Consider the following 20065-nt stretch of genomic DNA (forward strand, 5'->3'; position numbering starts at 1 on the left):
TATACAGTTAGGAAAATTCCATTGAGTTTCAAATTCTTTTGCTAGTTTGGTCCATAGCTGAGCTGTCGGTTTTGGCATAACACGCGGCCGTAAACACTTCCATATCGCAGAGCAAGTTTCGTGAACAATTAGAAGTACAGTACTATATCCCATTCGATACTCGTGAGCTAGCGCTTTGAAACTGATAGCAGTAGTTAAAAATCTGAAACAAAATATAATTATTATCATCAGATATAGTTACACATATCGATAAATCAAGAGTAACAGCCCCGGTAGTTTGTCTACTTTTATCCGTGTGTATATATTATTATCTAGATTATTGTTACCATCATGAAAAATTAAAATCCATAAAAACATAACAAGATTGTTATATTAATAATTATATTATTACCATTTTCAGTGGAGAATTGCCAAAAGTCTTGGAAGAAATTACGAGATAGTTATAGAAAGGGCATTTCATTAAGAGAGAGTAGAAGTGGGTCAGCTAGAACAGTGGAACGCCCATTAAAATTTGAAAAAGAATTAGAATTCATAAAACCCTTCATGAAAAGCAGGAAACAAATTTCAAATTTAACGAGTTCGCCAGAAGATTCAGATATTACCACAGATGGCGAATATCAGTCTATGTCACCAAGACCGCAGTCGCAGCTATTACCGTCACCACGGCCACAGTCGCAGCTGTCAAACCAGACCTCTTCATCCAACGAACAGCCTCTCAAAATGTCAAATTTATTGTTCAAACAATATATTGAAGGAAAGCAAATAGAACATGACCCAACCATTAGTTTTTTCTTAACCATGGGCCGAACTGTGAAAACAATGCCTAAAAATATTCAAGCCAAATTAAAGGGCGAAATTTTCCGCCTTATAAATGAAACGGAAATAAGACTTGCCGATGACACCGGTGATAAAATGACACGAGATACAGCTGAATTCAACTTATCTGCCACAGGAAATAATACAACCATGCCATCTTCTTCAAATTATCCATTGGAAACAACCAGTATCAGTCCTAGATCTGTGACAGAAAATTACAATGAAACAAACATTCCAACCACATCCTTTTCATACACACCATCCAAAATACCGTCTACTTCAACAAGTTATCAAGAAACGAACACAGAAAATATCTACGAGACAAACTCCCCACTTCCGATTTATTCAACCTTAACTTCCAGATCTAGTTCATTCGACCCACCTCCGTCGCCTTATATACCACAGGCTATGTCGAAATCACAACAAAGATCCTCTGATTCTGTATTGCGTGAAGAGGATTCCGAAACCAATATCGATACGACATTTGACTATTAAAGAACTGTTGCCTTAAAACTATTTTAAAACTATTTTTTATTCTTTAAAACTATTTTATTTTTTTGTTAGAATAGTGTATTTGAACAATAAATAACAATACAATTGAACCATATACTTTTTATTTACTAACTTACCTGAGGCAAACTGACAGTCTTTCTTCAGCGGAAATAGCCAATCTATAATTGGTATTTTGTTTTTGAATATGTGGCCTGAGAATTTCCAACAAACTTTCAAATTTGTCATAGTTCATTTTATAATAGTCATAATAAATGCTAGGATACAGATGTAAATTTGTGCAAAATGTTTGAAATTGGCCAAACAAACGTCTTTTCTTCCACAGGTCGTGTACCCAAATATTTCTTTTTCTTTTAAATCTTTCCCTCCTTATCTCTTCGGCCTCTTCCTCTTCTGCTTCAATTATATGTGCAATAATAATTAAATCCAAAATACCCATTTTCACTGCTTAAACACAAGTTTACTCCAGTTTTGTTGGAAGTGAACTGCGCATAGGGGAGCGACCCGTGAATTCATCCCGCGACCTCTCGAGCATTCCAGCGACTTCTCGAGCATTCCAGCGACTTCTCGAGCAGTCGCGGGAATCCGCGCGCCTTCTTTATCGAGCGGGTCGCTGCGCTTCGCTGCCCTTCGCCGCTCTTTCGGTGTGAGTTGAGCCTAAATGTCTCTCCGAGCGTTATGAGAAAACATCAATGGTAAAAATAATCCTGATTAAATAACTATAATATATTATGTACATATTATACCTACCTACTTCATCTAGGTAGAATTAATAGTTTCGGAAATATGCCTACCTATTGTTGTACTTGTGTTTATATTATACTAGCTTATGCCCGCGACGTCGTCCGCGTGGACTACACAAATCTCGAACCCCTATTTTAGGGTACCGTACCTCAAAAGGAAAAACGGAACTCTTATAGGATCACTTTGTTGTCTGTCTGTCTGTCTGTCTGTCTGTCTGTCTGTCTGTCTGTCTGTCTGTCTGTCTGTCTGTCTGTCTGTCTGTCTGTCTGTCCGTCTGTCTATCAAGAAACCTACAGGGTACTTCCCGTTGACCTAGAATCATGAAATTTGGCAGGTAGGTAGATCTTATAGCTGACATTTGGGGAAAAATCTGAAAACCGTGAATTTAGGGTTAGATCACACAAAAAAAATTAAATTGTGGTCATGAACTAATAATTAGTATTTTCAACTTTCGAAGTGAGTGACTATACCAAGTGGGGTATCATATGAAAGGTCTTCACCTGTACATTCTAAAACAGATTTTTATTTATTTTTATGCATCATATTTTTTGAATTATCGTGCAAAATGTCTAAAAAATACGACTGTAGTACGGAACCCTCATTGCGCGAGCCTGACTCGCACTTGGCCGGTTTTTTCTCTTCGATAATTCGTTCTTCTTCTGCACAACAAAGAAATAATAATCAAATCCTCTTCACTGTCGCTCATCTTGCGACGTTGTTGCTCGTACGCGAACGGGTATAAAAGTGACGCGCAAGTGACGCGAGGTGCCGCGTACTGAAGTTGTAGTGCGGTAGGCACCGTCGAGCGGCCTGAGGTGACGCGTTCTGCAGTCGGACTGAAGCGCCGCACTGTGGAAAATGGTAGTACAACGGCATATCATAAATGGTTTTTATCAATGTCGTAACTGGCATATTTTTTTAATTTTATTTATTAGTTTAGTCTAACTGAACTATAATGTAGAAATTTTGCACTAATTATATTTAGTTTTTTTTTTGAAAGGCCACAAACTTTTTCATTTTTACGGACGTCCTTGTTAAGCCTGTTCACTTTATCACATTCAAAGTGATTTTAAAGTTAAACTTTGTAGCAATATATATAAAGTTTTATACATTTCTGAAAAGCTCATCTTCTGAAGATTTTAGAACAATTAAAGTATTTATAATTTTATGTTAACGTTAACGTTAAAATATTAGTAAAATAAAATATGGTGAAAATTAAGGATTTTTTAAGTTCATCGAGACTTTTGACATTTACCCACGTTTCCCCACGCTTTAAATTTTATGTTAATTTGTAGCCTAGTTATTCATAATAAACATTTATTAAAATTAGGTGCGCATATTTGCGCTTTTCGAAGTTATCGGTAAAAATGTGAGAAAAGTCAGAAAACGGAAAACCGCTATCTATTGCGGTTTAGAATGTAGACTTTTTAAATGAATAGTTTGTGTAATTTACTATCAATAATTTATTGATATTATGGCTTTTATCATTTTTGCACTCATTTTGCGTGTGATAATTTTAATCAACAAGATGCACACTACCCTCATTTGTCAAATTATATATAAAGAGTTGATACATTTATTTTCATATAAAAAAACTATCATCGTAATTAAACGGACGTTTAATTGTTACAAATATAATATACTTACGTTTATTGTTAACTCTTTGCAATGTCTACTTTCAAGTGTTCGAAACGTGAATTAGTTATTTCCTATATTGACGGAGGAAAAACTTTTGAGGCATTATCAATATACTTAAAAGAAAATTATCATGTTTCTGATGACAACATATGCTTTATAATCAGTGATATTCAGAGACATGTTATTCCTGCTTTTAGTAAACGTTGGATGGAAGCTTCACGAAAAAAGGATCGTTTTTTAATGAATAACAGTAATTGGTTGGACTCTGAATATTCAGTCACTTTACCAATTTCGGAAGATGCTATATCTGATGCCACACCATCCACTTCTTCTGGAAAACGTGAAAGACCGTGCGTATCCTATACGGACTCGTCACAATCCAGTAAAAAAAGGAAGAATACTATGATACTTAATGAATATGGATTTGAGCACATCTACGATGCATATCTTCAGGGATTACGTTCGATTGGAGAAGGAGCAGAAGCAAAACTTGTGGAAACAGTAAGGTTTGCGGACAGTGAAAATAAGACGTTATTCTCATGTCTCATAGAAGATGCAAACAAGAAAAAAATGCTAACGGATCAAGAAGCATTGAGCGTGTTGATTGATTTAGATTTAACGAAAGCACAATATTTATACTTGAGACATTTAACAAACGAACGAAACAGTTTTATTTTTCCACCATATTACAAAGTACAAGAAACTAAACAAGCCTGCTACCCACCATCTTCCTCAATGGAAATTACGAACACTACTGCAAAAATAATTAAACTTCAAGATTTGTTGGATCACACTGCAGCTAGAATTTTGAAAATAGATTCTGTATATAAGAATGGATTGAACAATTTACTTCTATACAGTAAATGGGGATGTGATGGCTCATCTGGACAAAGCCAGTACAAACAGAAACTTCCAGAAGAGTCTGAACTAATTTCAGATGCAAATTTGTTTGTCACTTCTATGGTGCCTATCAAATTAATTAACGAGCTAACAGGCGATGTTGTCTGGGAAAATCCGGTACCTTCATCTGTTCGTTTTTGTCGGCCTATATTAATAGAATTTTGCAAAGAAACACCAGAGAAAACTAGAGCTATTGTGAATGAAATAAAAAGTCAAATAAACTGTTTGGAACCAACATTAATAAATAAAGAAGGTGAGGGAGTACAAGTGAAGCATGAACTCTTTCTAACAATGATAGATGGCAAAGTAGCTCAGGTATTAACGGATACGCCTTCTAGTTCTTCATGTACAATATGTGGAGCTACTCCAAGACAAATGAACGATTTGACTAAAGTGACTGCGAGGTCTGACAATGAAAATTCTTATCAATACGGACTGTCTACATTACATGCCTGGATTCGTTGTATGGAAATGATATTACATATTTCTTACAATCTTTCTTTCCAAACATGGTCCGCAACAAGCGAAGAAAAGAAACGACAAAAGCAAGAGAAGAAAACCCTGGTACAAAAACGTTTTCGTGACGAGCTAGGATTGATCATCGACCAACCACGACAAGTAAGTGGTAATACTAATGACGGTAATACTGCCAGAAGATTCTTTTACAATGCAAGCTGCTCTGCTGAAATTACAGGAGTTGATATGAATTTGATTAAACGACTTTACATAATACTGCAAGCTCTTTCATCGGGTGTAATGATAAACGCTGAAAAGTTTGGTAGTTATGCCATGGAGACTGCCAGGATCTATGTGAGCAATTACGCATGGTACTATATGCCATCTTCAGTTCACAAAATACTGATCCATGGCGAAAATATCATAAAGCATTTTGCAGTGCTTCCTATTGGTCAACTTTCGGAAGATGCCCAAGAATCCCGTAATAAGGATTATAAAAAATTTCGCCTGCATCATGTCAGAAAATGCTCTCGATCAGCTACAAATGAAGACGTATTTCATACTCTTCTTTATACTTCAGATCCGTAGGTACATAACCAGCATTAGAAAACAGTACAGAAAAAACGTGAAAGAACTTGATGAAGAGACCCTAGATCTTTTAAAAGTAAACGAATTAATTTCAGATTCCGTATAATATTATACCATACCAGCCATACCAAGTATAATGTTATAGCATTATGTTAAACATAGCATATAGTAAATTACGTAATCAAAGTAATTTTACGACAAAAAATATATTATATTTTAATAGATGTTAATTTTTTTCAAATTATTTCTTTCAGTTAATTATTTAAGAGTTATGATTAATAATTTTAATAGTAGAACTTTATATTTTAAGTTTTTTTTAAATATTGATTTATTTGTATTTTCCAATTGAGAATAAAATAATTAAGTTTTGTATGCATTATAAATAAATAGTATTGATAGTTTAAAAAAAATAAAGGTAATTTTTGGCACTTTGAATTTTATTTTAATTTTTAATATATTTTATTCGAATTAACTATATAAAAAACACATCAAATTTAAAGCCTTGAAAGAAGAAAGCCACTAATCTATATCTGTGCAAAATTTCATACTATAATCTTTATTAACAAAAAAGTTATCGATTTTTGATCCGAAACAGACCTCGATTTTCCACAGTGCGCCGCGCCGCGCCGCTCAGGTGCGGACGAACCTTTACCATAACATATCCAACCCACATAGGGTATTAGCATAAACTATTACAAAGGAATACCAGTTGAATAACAAATTACACATTAAACAACATACATATTCGTACCTCTAGGTATTTCACAGCTTCTTCTTAAAAATAGGAAAATTAATGATCTCTACCGTCAAAGCAGAGCAATTTATAGGTATAGGCTGGGATTCACTCCCACTGTCTGTAAATATAGTGATACCATCTAAAGATCAAATTCAATAGAGTCAATAGAGTTTAAACTCTACTAAATTTATATACTTCAAACTCCACATTATATTCTATTTAAATCTACAATTACTTTATTTCTAAAATATAATAAAATGTTATCTCAGTTTCACCATCTAAGACCTTGATTAGCTGCTATATTTATTATCTGTTACGTCTGTAGTCTATGCTAACATTTTGACGTGTATCTGTTTACAAATAAAATGTCTATGGTTTAGAATTAATTCTTAAGCAAAATCTAAAGAGTTAAGTAGCAATTTCAAGAAATAAATAGCAACTCTAACCATTTGTCTTATAAGCGCGTCTCAAATAAAGCCGTAGAGTTTATGATATAATAGAGGCTGTATCAGCGGTCTTCAATATTACAGAGAGCATGATGTAGAATTTTCAAAAGCATATATATCTCTAGTTTTAAGCAATGTAAATGAAACTACATCACCACGCGAATACGTCTGGGATTACGAGAACATCTAATGATTTTTCTATTTAGGCAATCTGCAACAACGATCTGACAGAAGATCGATCGAAAGATTGGCAGAAAAAGGACATACTTATATGAAAAAGAAATAAATGTTATCATAATATATAAAATTTTCGCTTTCTTCCAGAGCGACAAACTGAAGATCCTCATGTTCTACAAAATTTTCATTATTTTCTTCTATTTCTTTAAAATATTTCAAACTGTCGATAGTCCTCCAGTCTTCACCGAAGGAAGTGTTTTTTCATAAGGTTAGCAACATCAAGGAATCTCTTAGGGTTTACTTTATTGCCTTTTTGTAAAATTGCAGGTGCAATTTCAGAGATTTTCTTGCCTCGTTTCGTTACTTGTCCAATTTCACTACGATAGTTTTCTTCTCCTTGCACATCTAACGCACGCGAACGTTCTGTCGACCCCTGTGCAGCATAAAACGTTTTGAGGGGTTGAACTTGAAATGCCAAGATCCTGTAATTTTTAGTACTTTATTGACTTCTTTCTTCCAGTCACGCACTTCGACGTCTTCATCACCTAAATGATAAACAGTCGCATGTTCCTTGAATAAATTCACATAAATTTGTGGATCGCATATGATGGATTTCTTCTTGGTTTCCTTTTCAATTTTTGCAAATATGCGGTCTGGTGGTGAAAACGAGTGGCCTACCATGGGAAATATAATTTCAAGTTGATTAACATGTGATGGTGCATGAGAAAATAGCCAACTGGAACACATGCCCAAAAGAGTTGTATTCCGAGGTGCCGATAACAACTGTAAAGTTATACACATTAAATTGCCTACTGAAGTAAGCCGCTTGATCGGGTAACTTGGGAAGTGGATTGTTTTTTTGGCAGTCGAAGGAGAGTGAAATTGTATGCTCTGGCTCAACCTTTAGTAGTTCATAAAAAGCCTTAGCTTTTAAGGTATGTATTCGTTTTTGCGTCATAAACGTTACCTTTTCTTGGCTGTGGAGGCAGTTTCTAAAGGTGACTGAGTATCTTTTTGTATGCTGCCCGAAATTGAATCACGTTTGGATTATTATTATATCCGCCGTGCCTTCGAATACACCCAAAAAATATGTAGCTCTAAATGATCTTGGCTTAATCTGTATGTAGAGATATATGACATTATTCCTTTTTCTTCGACCATTTCACGATACATATTCTTTAAACTTTCAATACATATAATTGCACCAACAAATCCGGTCTGCCTTTGTGACTCTACCACTGACCTCCTCTGAACCTCGCCGCTAGTATACCAAAAGCGTTTTCGACTATGGCGTGCTCGCGATGTCCGATAATTATACATGTATATCTTCTTAATTTTTTATTTTTTTTATTCAGATACAAGTTAGCCCTTGACTGCAATCTCACCTGGTGGTAAGTGATGATGCAGTCTAAGATGATAGCGGGCTAACCTGGAAGGGGTATGGCAGTTTTTATTAAACCCATACCCCTTTGGTTTCTACACGGCATCGTACCGGAACGCTAAATCGCTTGGCGGCACGGCTTTGCCGGTAGGGTGGTAACTAGCCACGGCCGAAGCCTCCCACCAGACCAGACCAGAAATTTAGAAATTATAAAATTCCAAACCCCTGCCAGGAATCGAACCCGGGACCTCTCACTATTAAGACCACAGCGCTCACCACTGCGCCAGGGAGGTCGTCAATAATGCTACTATCTAAGTCATTTTGCCGGAATGGCTTCATCATGTCCTTTCTTAGAGTAAACGCGTCATCAGCTACAAATAATGGCAGTATTCGTGGACTATTATGTAACCTTTCTTCTGAAGGAATATTTAACGCCTTTTTTCAAGTTTTTCATAAAATTTTGTATTCAACAATACTCCGCCATCGGAAACCCTTCCATTTGTCCCAAAATCAACTAACAGGAATCTGTATTTTGCATCAACGATTGCTAGTAATACCATACTGTGTCTATGTTTATAGTTATAATAAAACGAGTCACTGTTACTTGGGGGCACGATTTCAACGTGCTTGCCATCAATAGCACCTAAACAGTGAGGAAGTTCCACTTCTGCTCAAATTGTCTCGCTATTATTCTCCACTCTTCTTCTTATTTTGGAAACTGTAACAAAATGAGTACACGATTAATATAGTAATTTCAGGAATATAATAGTTCTTCTATTTTATAGACGCAGTCAACCACCGGCATCGGCTCAACGAGCTACGATTGTACAGACAGCGATCGAGACACACCAACACTGGCCTATTCCGACAACGAATCAGTCACACCGACCCCGGCAAACCGTTCTGACAGCGAACGAGCTACATCAATCTCAGGTCGTGTTCGGCCAAGACCAAAAAAAATACATTAACTGAAGACGTACTTAAGTCCGTAAATGATCATGTTAAAAGGCCTAAACAACCCGATAATCGTTTTGAGGTTTTTGGCAAAAATGTTGGGATGAAACTACAAGCGTAACCAAAAGAACAGAGAATTATAGCAGAAAAAATAATTAATGAAACTCTGTTCTTGGCTGAAATGGGTAGCTTAACTATATCACACACTGTAAGAAAATATGATGACTTTGCAAATACTAGTTTTTCCACACAGCCACACATTCAAAACTTTTCCTCTCAGCCACACATACAAAACCTTTCCACTCAGTCACAAATTCAAAACCTTTCCACTAAGTCACACACTCAAGTCATTTACACTCAGCCACACACTCAAAATCTTTTCACTCAACCACACACTCAAATCATTTACACTCAACCACACACTCAATCATCAATGGAATTTATTTCACGCCAGACCATACACAATCTGATAATACAATTACTTCCTATTTACGTAATTTTAATGATGAATGAAAAAGTAACTTATTCGTAAAATGTTCTTCAATACGTCCTAAAAGTTTAATTATTAAATAATTTGTTGATTAATACAGTATTTTTCATTCCTCACCTTTAAGTAATCTTTCCGTAGAACCTCGTACAGAGCATCACAGGTTTCAGGGATTATTTGGCTAAGAGCTTGCGGTGATATTATTGTAGAAAACTTAATACATTGGTAGGAACGTCCTGTAGCTAGAAATCGCAGTGTAGCAGTGTTACATATTAAAGTACATTCTATTAATCTGTGCATATTATAGTACGTAGTAATATCCTAACACTTTTGCTGCTCCACTACCATATGTTGGTACAACATTATCCGGATTGTCAGAATACCCACACGGCGAAGACCACGTTGCGAACCGTGATACAGGGTTTCCCCATCATTACTCATCATGGAACTTCCAGACACGAGGGGTGATAACATCCTTCTACACCCTAGAGCCCGCGGCACTCGACGACGCCAACGTGCCTCCGCAACCCCAAGCTGGTCCTGCTGCAGAGACATTCTTGTTAGACGGTGCCCTAATGCAGATCCTACGAATGGACACCTGTCTCTCAGCTACCTAAAACACAAGACTGCGAGCTGGCACTGCGTGGTTGTCAAACGGCGGCCGTGTGGTATACCAGCTCCCACGTAACGCGAGAATGAGATCAGCTGCCTACCCAATGGCGGAAGCCGAGGCGATAGCCAACAGCATAGGGGCTCCACCTCCTCCCAGATTTGCTGAGGTGCAACCTATCTTGCCTGCGAACGCTGTTGACACCACCTGTGCCGCTAACCTCCCAGCAAATGACTCCTCGAGGGCTTCCAGCCCCGTGATTTTCAACACACCCGACTCATCCGTCAGTGGCGAGCCTTCAACCACAAGCTTGTCTACCATGGTGTCAGGTGACGCCCCTGCCGAACCAGCTGAAAGGTCCAAGGTGACGTACATACCGGCACGTGCAGTCAACGTCCGATATGTCAGTTTCCAAACGAACACGCCAGTCACCCCACCAATGTCTGCCACCTGTCAACAGATCATAGCGTTGATGGCCAATACAGAGAAGAGTGCTTCACAACCTCTGATAAACACAGTTCGTAGCCCTCTTGCGCGTGACATGGCTTCCACTCAGATGTTGATCTCTTTCATGAGTGCTTCGAACGGATCACACATTGACACTGCGCCGGCCGTGCGTGGGATCTGCTATGCTGCCGCCCACTGCACCGATATGTATGACATGGACCGTTCCACAAACCATTTTTTGAGGAGGGAGGTGCTCACTACTCCCTCAACAAGAGTCTTCCGAGTTCACAACCGGCCCGTTGCCTCTCAACACCCAGTGAACATCATCGCCGTGACGCTACCAGCTTTCACAAACCATCTTAAAAACCACGATACTCTTCTGGGCGCCGCCGGCTGGGGAACCGAATGTCTGGACCAGACCTGGACCGCCATCCCAATCACTAGCGACATGATGACCGCTCCATGGTTAAAAGAGTACATATTATGCTTCGTCGACACAGCTGTGTGGGCGGGCAGGGTGTCTTATTCCACCTCCACTACGCACCTTAACGCCGCAGGGCAGGCACATCGTACCAATTTTACACACATACCCAACTCACACAACGTAAGCATTCCTGGGCCCCAGCAGGCCTAGCATGGGCCGGGAAATTTTCTCCCCGAGGAAAGGATAAAATTTTTATCCCCTCCGATAGTTATTTCCACTCTCCGAGCATGGGCACAGGGTTGGATATAATTATCCCCGGTGATAAGGCGGGGAAAGACTAGTCCTCGGTTAATGACAAAGTGTTATTATTTTTTATCTGTGCTTTTGATTTTGCTCGTTTTCGTTACTCGTAACTCGTCTGTGGCTGCTTTTTATTTTAAAAGAGCTAGAAGCCGGAGCCGTAAAATAGTTTAAAAAACATTCACAGAAGATTATGCACGTACAGATCGCGCGGCGAGAGTTTGGCTTTGACCTTCGGGTGGAGGGGATTACTGCGCATGGGTACTGTCACGCACACAATACTTTTCCTTTTTTATGTACCAGGTTGGATATTTGAGTGGGTCAAAATTCATGTACAGTGGTAATAATGCTAGAAAATAATACGAAATAGATAAACTTCTTCATTTATTAAAACTATTGATAGTTATTTTACTTATATAAAATGTTTATTTCCTTTTAAAGTTTACAGAGACAGCGATGAAAATTCTAAATAATTGTTTTTTAATAAAATTATTTATTCCAAGATACATGTAAAATTGGTACATACAAACAAAAGAAAACTTAAAATAATTATTAAATACAAAAGTTAACATTAAAAAAAGTCTTAGCAGCAGTGCTATTCAGATTCTGAATCAGTTAAAGGTTTAACGCCTTCTATGAAATCACCGCATGGTCCAGTGGTGCTGCCGCGACACGAAATTGTGCAACGTCTTTTGCTTGTTGAGGGTCCGGGTTCAGGGCTTCCTCGGTTGCAGTTGTCATCATCATCATCTTCATAACCATCATCAGAATCATCGTCTTCGGAATTATCATCGACGCGAATTATAAATTGCTCGGTAAGTAAATCAACTACATGGTCACTCTTGACGTACTCTTCTTCTATATCTTTTACCTTTTTACATATTTTTCCCCATTCCTGGGCACCCATTAAGGATACTTTTTCTTTGATAAGTTTGGTACATTCTTGTAAATTCCATTTAACATTTTTGCTAGCTACATATTGTTTAATAGTAGCCCATGCCATTTCTATGGGGTTGAGGTCTGGATGGTAAGGCGGTAATCTCAATATGCTATGGTTTGCTTCTGCTAAAATTTGATCTATTGAAAAAGTTTTAAATCTTTCTTTATTAGCTTTTATCAAGTTGTACAATTGTGGCTTGAGCATTGTTGAATCATATTGTATGCCTTTATCAGTTAGCCAATTCTGCATATCGGCTTTTTTGGTATTGGAGGACGGTGCTAAATCCCATTGTTTATTGTGGTATGAAGCGTTGTCGACAACCACTACAGAATTGGGTGGTAGGTTGGGAATTAATTGTGTCCTAAGCCATTTTTCATAATTCTCGTAATTCATGTTGTCGTGATAGTCCCCTGTTTTGGTGCCGGCTTTAAAAGTTAATAAAGCATTTGGTATAAACCCAGCTTCAGATCCTGCGTGGACTATCACGACTCGTTGTCCTTTAGAAATGGGTTTTTTTAGTCCTTCCGTAGGGCCATCGCTCCAGGCTTTGGTTGTTGAGTGCGATGAATCTACGTAGGATTCATCTGTGTAAACAATGGGTCTTCCTTCTTGTCGATATTTTCTTATTTTACTTAAATATTCAATGCGTTGTAATCGGATATTCGATGTTTCTATTAGTAATTTACGGTTGTTTTCTGTTTTTTTCCAGCGAAATCCTAACTCCTTTATAATTACACGAAGACTTGTTTCTGACCCTTTAAAGTTTATATCTTCCTCAAGTTTCTTTTTTAGTTTCCCAATGGTGGGAAGTTCATTATTCGTCTTGTGAAAATTGTGTATACATCTTTTTATAATACCTTGGTCAAAATTATCAATATTCGTAACTGGTTTAGCTCTGAAGTGCGATTGCGTAAGTTTTAACCATCATGGCAAATCTAAGCGATTGGTCATAAATGGTAAAACCGAATTCGAATTGCGTAAATTGTATCATCATATGAAGACCTACTGGTGACCGGTGACTTAAAAATTTTTCATTAGAATCGCGTTTTATTATACAAATAGCATTAGTGAAAGTCAATATTTTTTGTTTTTAAGAATTATGTCGGACACAAAAACAATGCAACTTAAAAGTTAACTTATTAATTTCATCATAAAAATTACCTTTCATACTTAAAACATTGAATTCTAACGTTATTATTATATAATGCATTTGCAATAACTAAACGCTTTGAACGAATGAATAGTCGAGTTTACTGCTATTCGACAATAGGTGGCGTTAGTGGACTTATTTTTTCCTATGTTTTTCCTCTTAGATTATGCTTTTTCCTGTAAGTCTACGTTTCAAGTGTCAATTAAGTGACAAGTGACAGTGGTGTCAATGTCAGTAATGACAAATTACGAATTTTACGAGAACAAATTACAATAACAAATTAGACAAAATTCTCAGTTCGATATCTATTCCATAATTTCCATACGTTAATAAAATTAAGAAGTCTCCGGCAGAGAAATGCCTATAAGCACTCTGGCCTACTAGAAGCCAACGAGGGGAACGTGGGGGCACAAAGTTATGAGAAGCAACGCCTTGAAATTGCTTGGATATCAAATGGAGATTGCAGAACAGGCACTGAAGAAGTTGTAAAGGCATTATCCTTAACCCTAGAACCCTACTTGGTTTACTATGAACAGCCCAGAGTGTTATCGGAGCCTCAATAGCTCAACGGTTCGAGGAGCGGACTGAAATCCGAAAGGTCGCCGGTTCAAACCCCACCCATTGCACTATTGTCGTACCTACTCCTAGCACAAGCTTTACGCTTAGTTGGAAAGAAAAGGGGATTATTAGTCACCATAATAAACTTGCTAACATTCTTTATAAAAATAAATCAAAAATCAAATGTTAAGTTTTCTCACATTAAGACTTTTTGAGTTATTTATAGCATATAAGTAGGCAAATAATTTATTATTTACTATGTGTTCATAATTAGTAATCTTTGATCAAGAGCGGTGATAGTGTAGTGGTTAAGATGTCTGCCTCCAATGTGATAAACCAGTGATGAGTTGATGATGATGAGTTGTGTGCCGTGTTAAAATTGACTGTGATTCACATTCAACATTTTAGCATATTATAAGTAGGTAAAATTTTCCTATGTTTATCATAAGTAAACAGATAAACCCAACTAAAACCCAAAGAAATACCTAATAATACCAAACGGGTGGGGCTGAGTAGCTAGTAGGTTCCTAATCATCTGTCGCTTATCCTATATTTTTATTATTTGTAATAGTTGTAGACAATAAAGATGTTTAATATCGTAATTTACATACTTTTTATTTTATGAACAGAATTTTCTCCTCTTTCATTTGATATCCTACTTACCTACTCATTACCATAGCAAAAAAATTTTCAGAGACCTACTATTTAGGGTTCCAAAAGAAAAAAACCGGCCAAGTTCGAGTCAGGCTCGCGCACCGAGGGTTTTGTACTAGTATTTTTTCGACATTTTGCACGATAAATGAAAAACTGATGCATAAAAATCTGTTTTAGAATGCACCAGTGAAGCCCTTTCATATGATACCCCACTTGATATAGTTATCTTACTTTGAAAATTGTTAACACTAATTACCTATTTGTTCATGACCACAATTTTTTTGTGTGATGTAACCACAAATTCACGGTTTTCAGATTGTTCCCCTTATGTTTGCTATAAGACCTATCTACCTGGCAAATTTTATGATTCTAGGTCAACGGGAAGTACCCTGTAAGTTTCTTGACAGACAGACAACAAAGTAATCCTATAAGGATTCTGTTTTTCCTTTTGAGGTACAGAACCTTAAAAAGGAACCCTTACAGGATCACTTCATTGTATGTCTGTTGTGTCTATCAAGAAAAGGGAATCAAAACCTACAGGGTACTTCCCATTGACCTAGAATCATAACCACAAATTTCATGGTTTCTGGATTTTTTCCTTTACTTGTAGTATAAGACCTACCTACCTGCCAAATTTCATGATTTTAGGTCAACGGGAAGTACCCTATACTTAGGTTTTCTTGGCAGACATGACTATTCTATCCTAATTTTTCTTATTTTCATCAATACGTACCTACCTACTATAATATAAGACCAATATTTTAGCGTTTAGTTAGTACAGCCGGGACAGATAGTATTTATAATAAGACCAATACTTTGAACTCTGTAGAGATACGTGTAGATCTCTGCCTTGACTGCAAGTATGGGTGTGAGTTCGTCGACAAGTTGCTGGAACAGTGGCAAAGATAGCCTGTAATTGTCCACAAATTCCCCTTCTGGGATGTGGCAGGGGCTTTCGGCAGCTGGGAACTCCTCATTCCCATTCTCAGCATGTATGGGTGAGCTATTTTCACAATTACAATTAGGTAGATACTTAACAAGATAAAGTAAAAAGTTAAACAGCTAGGTACCTACTCTTAAGAAATAGGTAAGTAGATAGGTACCTAAATATAGCTACCCTGGGGTCTAATCAACTAAGTAAAACTCTCTCCAATGTATGAAATGAATAGATTTAATTGCAAAAAACACTCACCAAATATTTACACGGTTTAAACCTATGATGAAACAGAAAACTTACTTACTAAAACATAGCAATTAATTAAATAAAACTGTAACTAGGTTCCTACCTGACTGATTAAACTGGCATGGCCAAATAAACAGAATTAATTGCATAGGTACCTACTTAATATTGTACTAACGAATCGATTGAGACCACATTTATCAAAATCGGCTCAGTAGTTTAGGAACATAAGTACTTAAATACAAACATCTAGGTACAAAGACTGCTAAAATCATATCCTTACCTTTTTGCTTTGCCGTAATAATAATAATATTAAAGCCCTTTATTTACTGAACTTAAAAATACTTAATAGAGTTTTAATAAGTACCTAGGTATCGTTCCTACCTACCTAGGTAGTAGATAGGTATAACTAGTACAGTACATTCATTAATAACATAAATAAAAAATGCTTTATCATTATTATTGGTAGGTACTTAATAACATTGCCCTTGAAACCTGTAACATTACTATTTCCTAAATATTTTAACATAAATGTACCTACCTACTTTTACTTATTAGTAAGTATATTTTTGCTTTTATATGTAGTAATAATGCATACTTCTTTTTCTCGTTTATTTTATCTTCAGTATTTCTATATAAAAAATATAAGTACCTATTAGGTAGCTACTTTCCTTTAAGTATAACATTCTAGAATTTTAGTCTTTGACAATGTTTTTTCTTAAATGATAGTAGATAGTTGGGTAGGTCCTTATAACATTCTATTAAATAATAAAAGATGTAAGTAGCTATTTTCATTCTTTTTGACTGGAATATGGAAACCAAGGTAAATTAAATTGTTGAATAAATGATCAAATTAAAAGTTGTAAATAATATTCATTCTTATGTAGGTACTTGTCTAGTGTAGTGTAGAATGCAAATAAACAATTCATTTTTACTAACTTATATTATTGATATTGTATCCAAGGAAGTAGGTTCTTTTAATAATAAAAATGTAGGTATGTAAGGTTGTGTCTGCCAATCCGCAGTTGGCCAGCGTAGTGGACTATGGCCAGACTCTTCTCATACTGAGAGGAAACCTGTGCTCCGTGGTGAGCCGGCTATGAGTTGATCATGATGATGTTTTAAGTAGGTAGTTAGGTATAGTCTATACAAAATGACTCCTCACGCACCATTTTAACTCTATGAGTCAACTTTCACCTCAAAGTGTGGTACCTTTGACATGAAATTTGGCACATAAAGTTAAAATGGCGCGTAAGGAGTTAAATTTTATACCATTAAACCATTTAATGTTTATAATAAAGTAAGCTATTTTACATAACATAAAATACTACATTAAATAAACAAACAAAAATTTAATTACCTACAAAACTCAGGTACCTATTAGATTTGAGTAGGTAGGTACATACATAAGTACCTACAACATAATTATACCTAAGCCAATTTAAACTTAAAACAATCTGTCTGTAATCAGTCGAGTTCTTTTCTAAGGTAATCAGTGAACAAATTACTTAAATGCTAATTTGTTTCCAGTAGATACCTAGGTAGATACCGTTTAGCTGTGCAGTACACCCTAGGCCCTAGGGTGTGAGGCCTCCTTCAGGTGTTTTCTGTGTCCATTTAACATACGGTACCTACCTAGTCAATCAAAACACCTATGAACTGTATTTACACTGAAGGTTATTGGTCTAACCTCTCAGGGTGACCAGCCGGATTGAGAGGCGTCGATACCTAGTGGTTTTCTAGCATCTAGCATCACTAAATTATTATCACTAGTTGTAGTTTAGCTAGGTACTTAGGTATGCAATGAATTATTAAGTACCTTTTATTGCAATAATAACGTCAATTTTTGTTTAAAACACTTTTTGATAAAGAGCTGTGTTAATTTGTGCACTGTTGAGCCTTCGGCTTTGCCGTAGTCGAGTAAAAAGGTACAAAATTTACCGCGGTGAAGTAGGAATTGGCTTAAAAAAGTTAGATAATTATATTTAAAACCTATATTATGACCTATATTAAGACCATTGTCATAGGTCTCGAGTCACAGTTATTATTTGACATAAGCAATGGCCTCAAAATAGTTACACAATCGAAATTAGCTGTCAAATCTTATCAAATCATTCACTCAATGGTCTAAAAACCAATCTCATAACCATGTAATGACTAAACAATCATGAACACCTTACACAATTCGAAATTGTCGTTTGACAACTGAAATCGTCTGTTTACGCCATGAAATGAATACCATTTCCATGGTAATTTTTTACACAATCGCACCTCTGGGACGTTTTTTTCCAGGTGTTCTGAAAGTAATTAGCAAATCGGAACTCTTGGCTTGATTTGCGATATTTTTTACAGTTCCAATTGAAGTCTTAGTGGCCTCCGATGTCCGTTTTTGAATTTTAGCTAATTTACTGACTACACAATTTAATTTAGAAACAGTTTCCGTTTTCATTACCTGCATAGTCTGTATAGTTTTGTTATTCTCCGACTGACTGAGTAAAGAAGCAACTTCCTCAATCTGACTTCGAATTTGCTTCAATGAATCGACACATTCGTCAGCTTCTTTCTTTAAAAAGCAATTCACGTCATATATCATTTTCCGTGCTTGCCTTTTTAAAACAATGTTTTTTTTACGCATTTTCAAATCACTTTTTAATATTTAACAAAAAAAACTTAACTGACAAACTTAAACAAACAAACTCAACAAATAATAACAATCGACAACAATAAACAATTAACGAAAATAGCAATTCACTTGTGAACGTGATTGTACAACACGAGTGCGCGGTACGTCGTATCGATGCGAGAGGCAGGGAACGACTGGAGCAGTGGAGCGCCAATCAGAGCACCGCGTGCGCCTACACACCCGCCCCGCACCCCACTAATTGCCCGTTGATACCCAATTTCTGATTTCTGCGCAATAACGGTCAAAGCCAAACTCTCGCCGCGCGTACTGTAAGTATTGTTATTGTTTGTGTTTACCTAACCTAACTCCACTTTTGAATTATCCAAATTAAAAAATAATCGAATAGTTGAAATTCCTAGCTATCACAGTAAGTATCACAAAGACAATTTGTGTTAGTCAGTACACAAAATTGAAGTGATAATATATTGATATTGTTAGCGACAAAGAAATGCATAAATTGTTGTTTTATTTGCAGACATGGAAATATGTACTTGAAAAAGGGCACTGGCCACTGACTGACAAGTATAATGAGGCAGCTCGGGATGTAGGACCACCGGGAAATGTCTCAATAGTGCCGTCGGTCACATATATGAGCACATAAGTGTTCAATATTAATTATCACTGTTGGGCATAAATGCTCAACAGGAATTGGACCTGAAGACTCCATAATGGGCCAGCCAGAGAGATGCGTGTATTAATTTAGTTCTATTAAATGTGTGTCTTGTATAACAAACTCAAAATAACTTTAGGTACCTACCTATTGGAATAGGTAAGTTAGGTACACATCTTATCAACATAAAATATTTTCATTATTGTTTGAGATGATGATAAAACTAATAGTTCAGCACACTGCACTGAGAAGAGTTCAATATCACTTAAAATTGGTTAAGCTGGTATGGTTTGAGCTATTAAACTAACCTAATTTCTTTATAAGCATGTCAAGCCAATGTTTTTTATCTTATGGCAGGAAATCTTTGAAGTGTCGGTGGTGGACTATGGTGAGACTGTCGTTTAACCCACTTTGTACACAGTGGGTACTTTATAAAACCAATAGCCCCGAGTGGTTTTCCTATAAATGCCAATAAATAAATAAAAAGTAAGTAGAGGATATGTACATTTTTGTAATTTGTAAATAGTTATGAATATAGGAAGTTATTCTATGGCAGTGTGGTTTGATTGAACATTAAACTTGTTACTTCCTTTTCTTAAGGATAATAGCACTACTTTTAGATCTGTTAAGTTAACATCAGAGATTTGTGTACATCCAAATAAGCATTGTTTTAATT

General features: G+C 36.4%; 2 protein-coding genes across 5 annotated transcripts in view; one reads left to right on the plus strand and one right to left on the minus strand.

Moving 5' to 3' along the window:
- LOC138403932 (uncharacterized) overlaps positions 1-13447 on the plus strand; it is a 32514-nt gene extending 19067 nt beyond the window's left edge. For 2 of the 4 annotated variants that reach the window (XM_069506273.1, XM_069506274.1), the window contains exons 2-3: positions 7532-7946; positions 9178-13447. In XM_069506273.1, the coding sequence (XP_069362374.1) occupies positions 10529-11524 (996 nt within the window). In that variant the 5' untranslated portion in view covers positions 7532-7946; positions 9178-10528 and the 3' untranslated portion in view covers positions 11525-13447. The remainder of the gene's footprint in view (positions 1-7531; positions 7947-9177) is intronic. The other 2 variants (XM_069506272.1, XM_069506275.1) reach the window with 1 other exon arrangement.
- Positions 11562-18558, minus strand: LOC117992733 (uncharacterized). Its single transcript, XM_069506243.1, has 2 exons — positions 18368-18558; positions 11562-13447 (listed from the first exon to the last, which is right to left on the minus strand). The coding sequence occupies exons 1-2, from the start codon at positions 18552-18554 to the stop codon at positions 12210-12212; spliced, it is 1425 nt and encodes a 474-aa protein (XP_069362344.1). The 5' UTR covers positions 18555-18558; the 3' UTR covers positions 11562-12209.
- Positions 18559-20065: the final 1507 nt, after the last annotated feature.

The sequence above is a fragment of the Maniola hyperantus genome, chromosome 22 (assembly GCF_902806685.2).
Source record: "Maniola hyperantus chromosome 22, iAphHyp1.2, whole genome shotgun sequence".
In the NCBI taxonomy this organism is placed as follows: domain Eukaryota; kingdom Metazoa; phylum Arthropoda; class Insecta; order Lepidoptera; family Nymphalidae; genus Maniola; species Maniola hyperantus.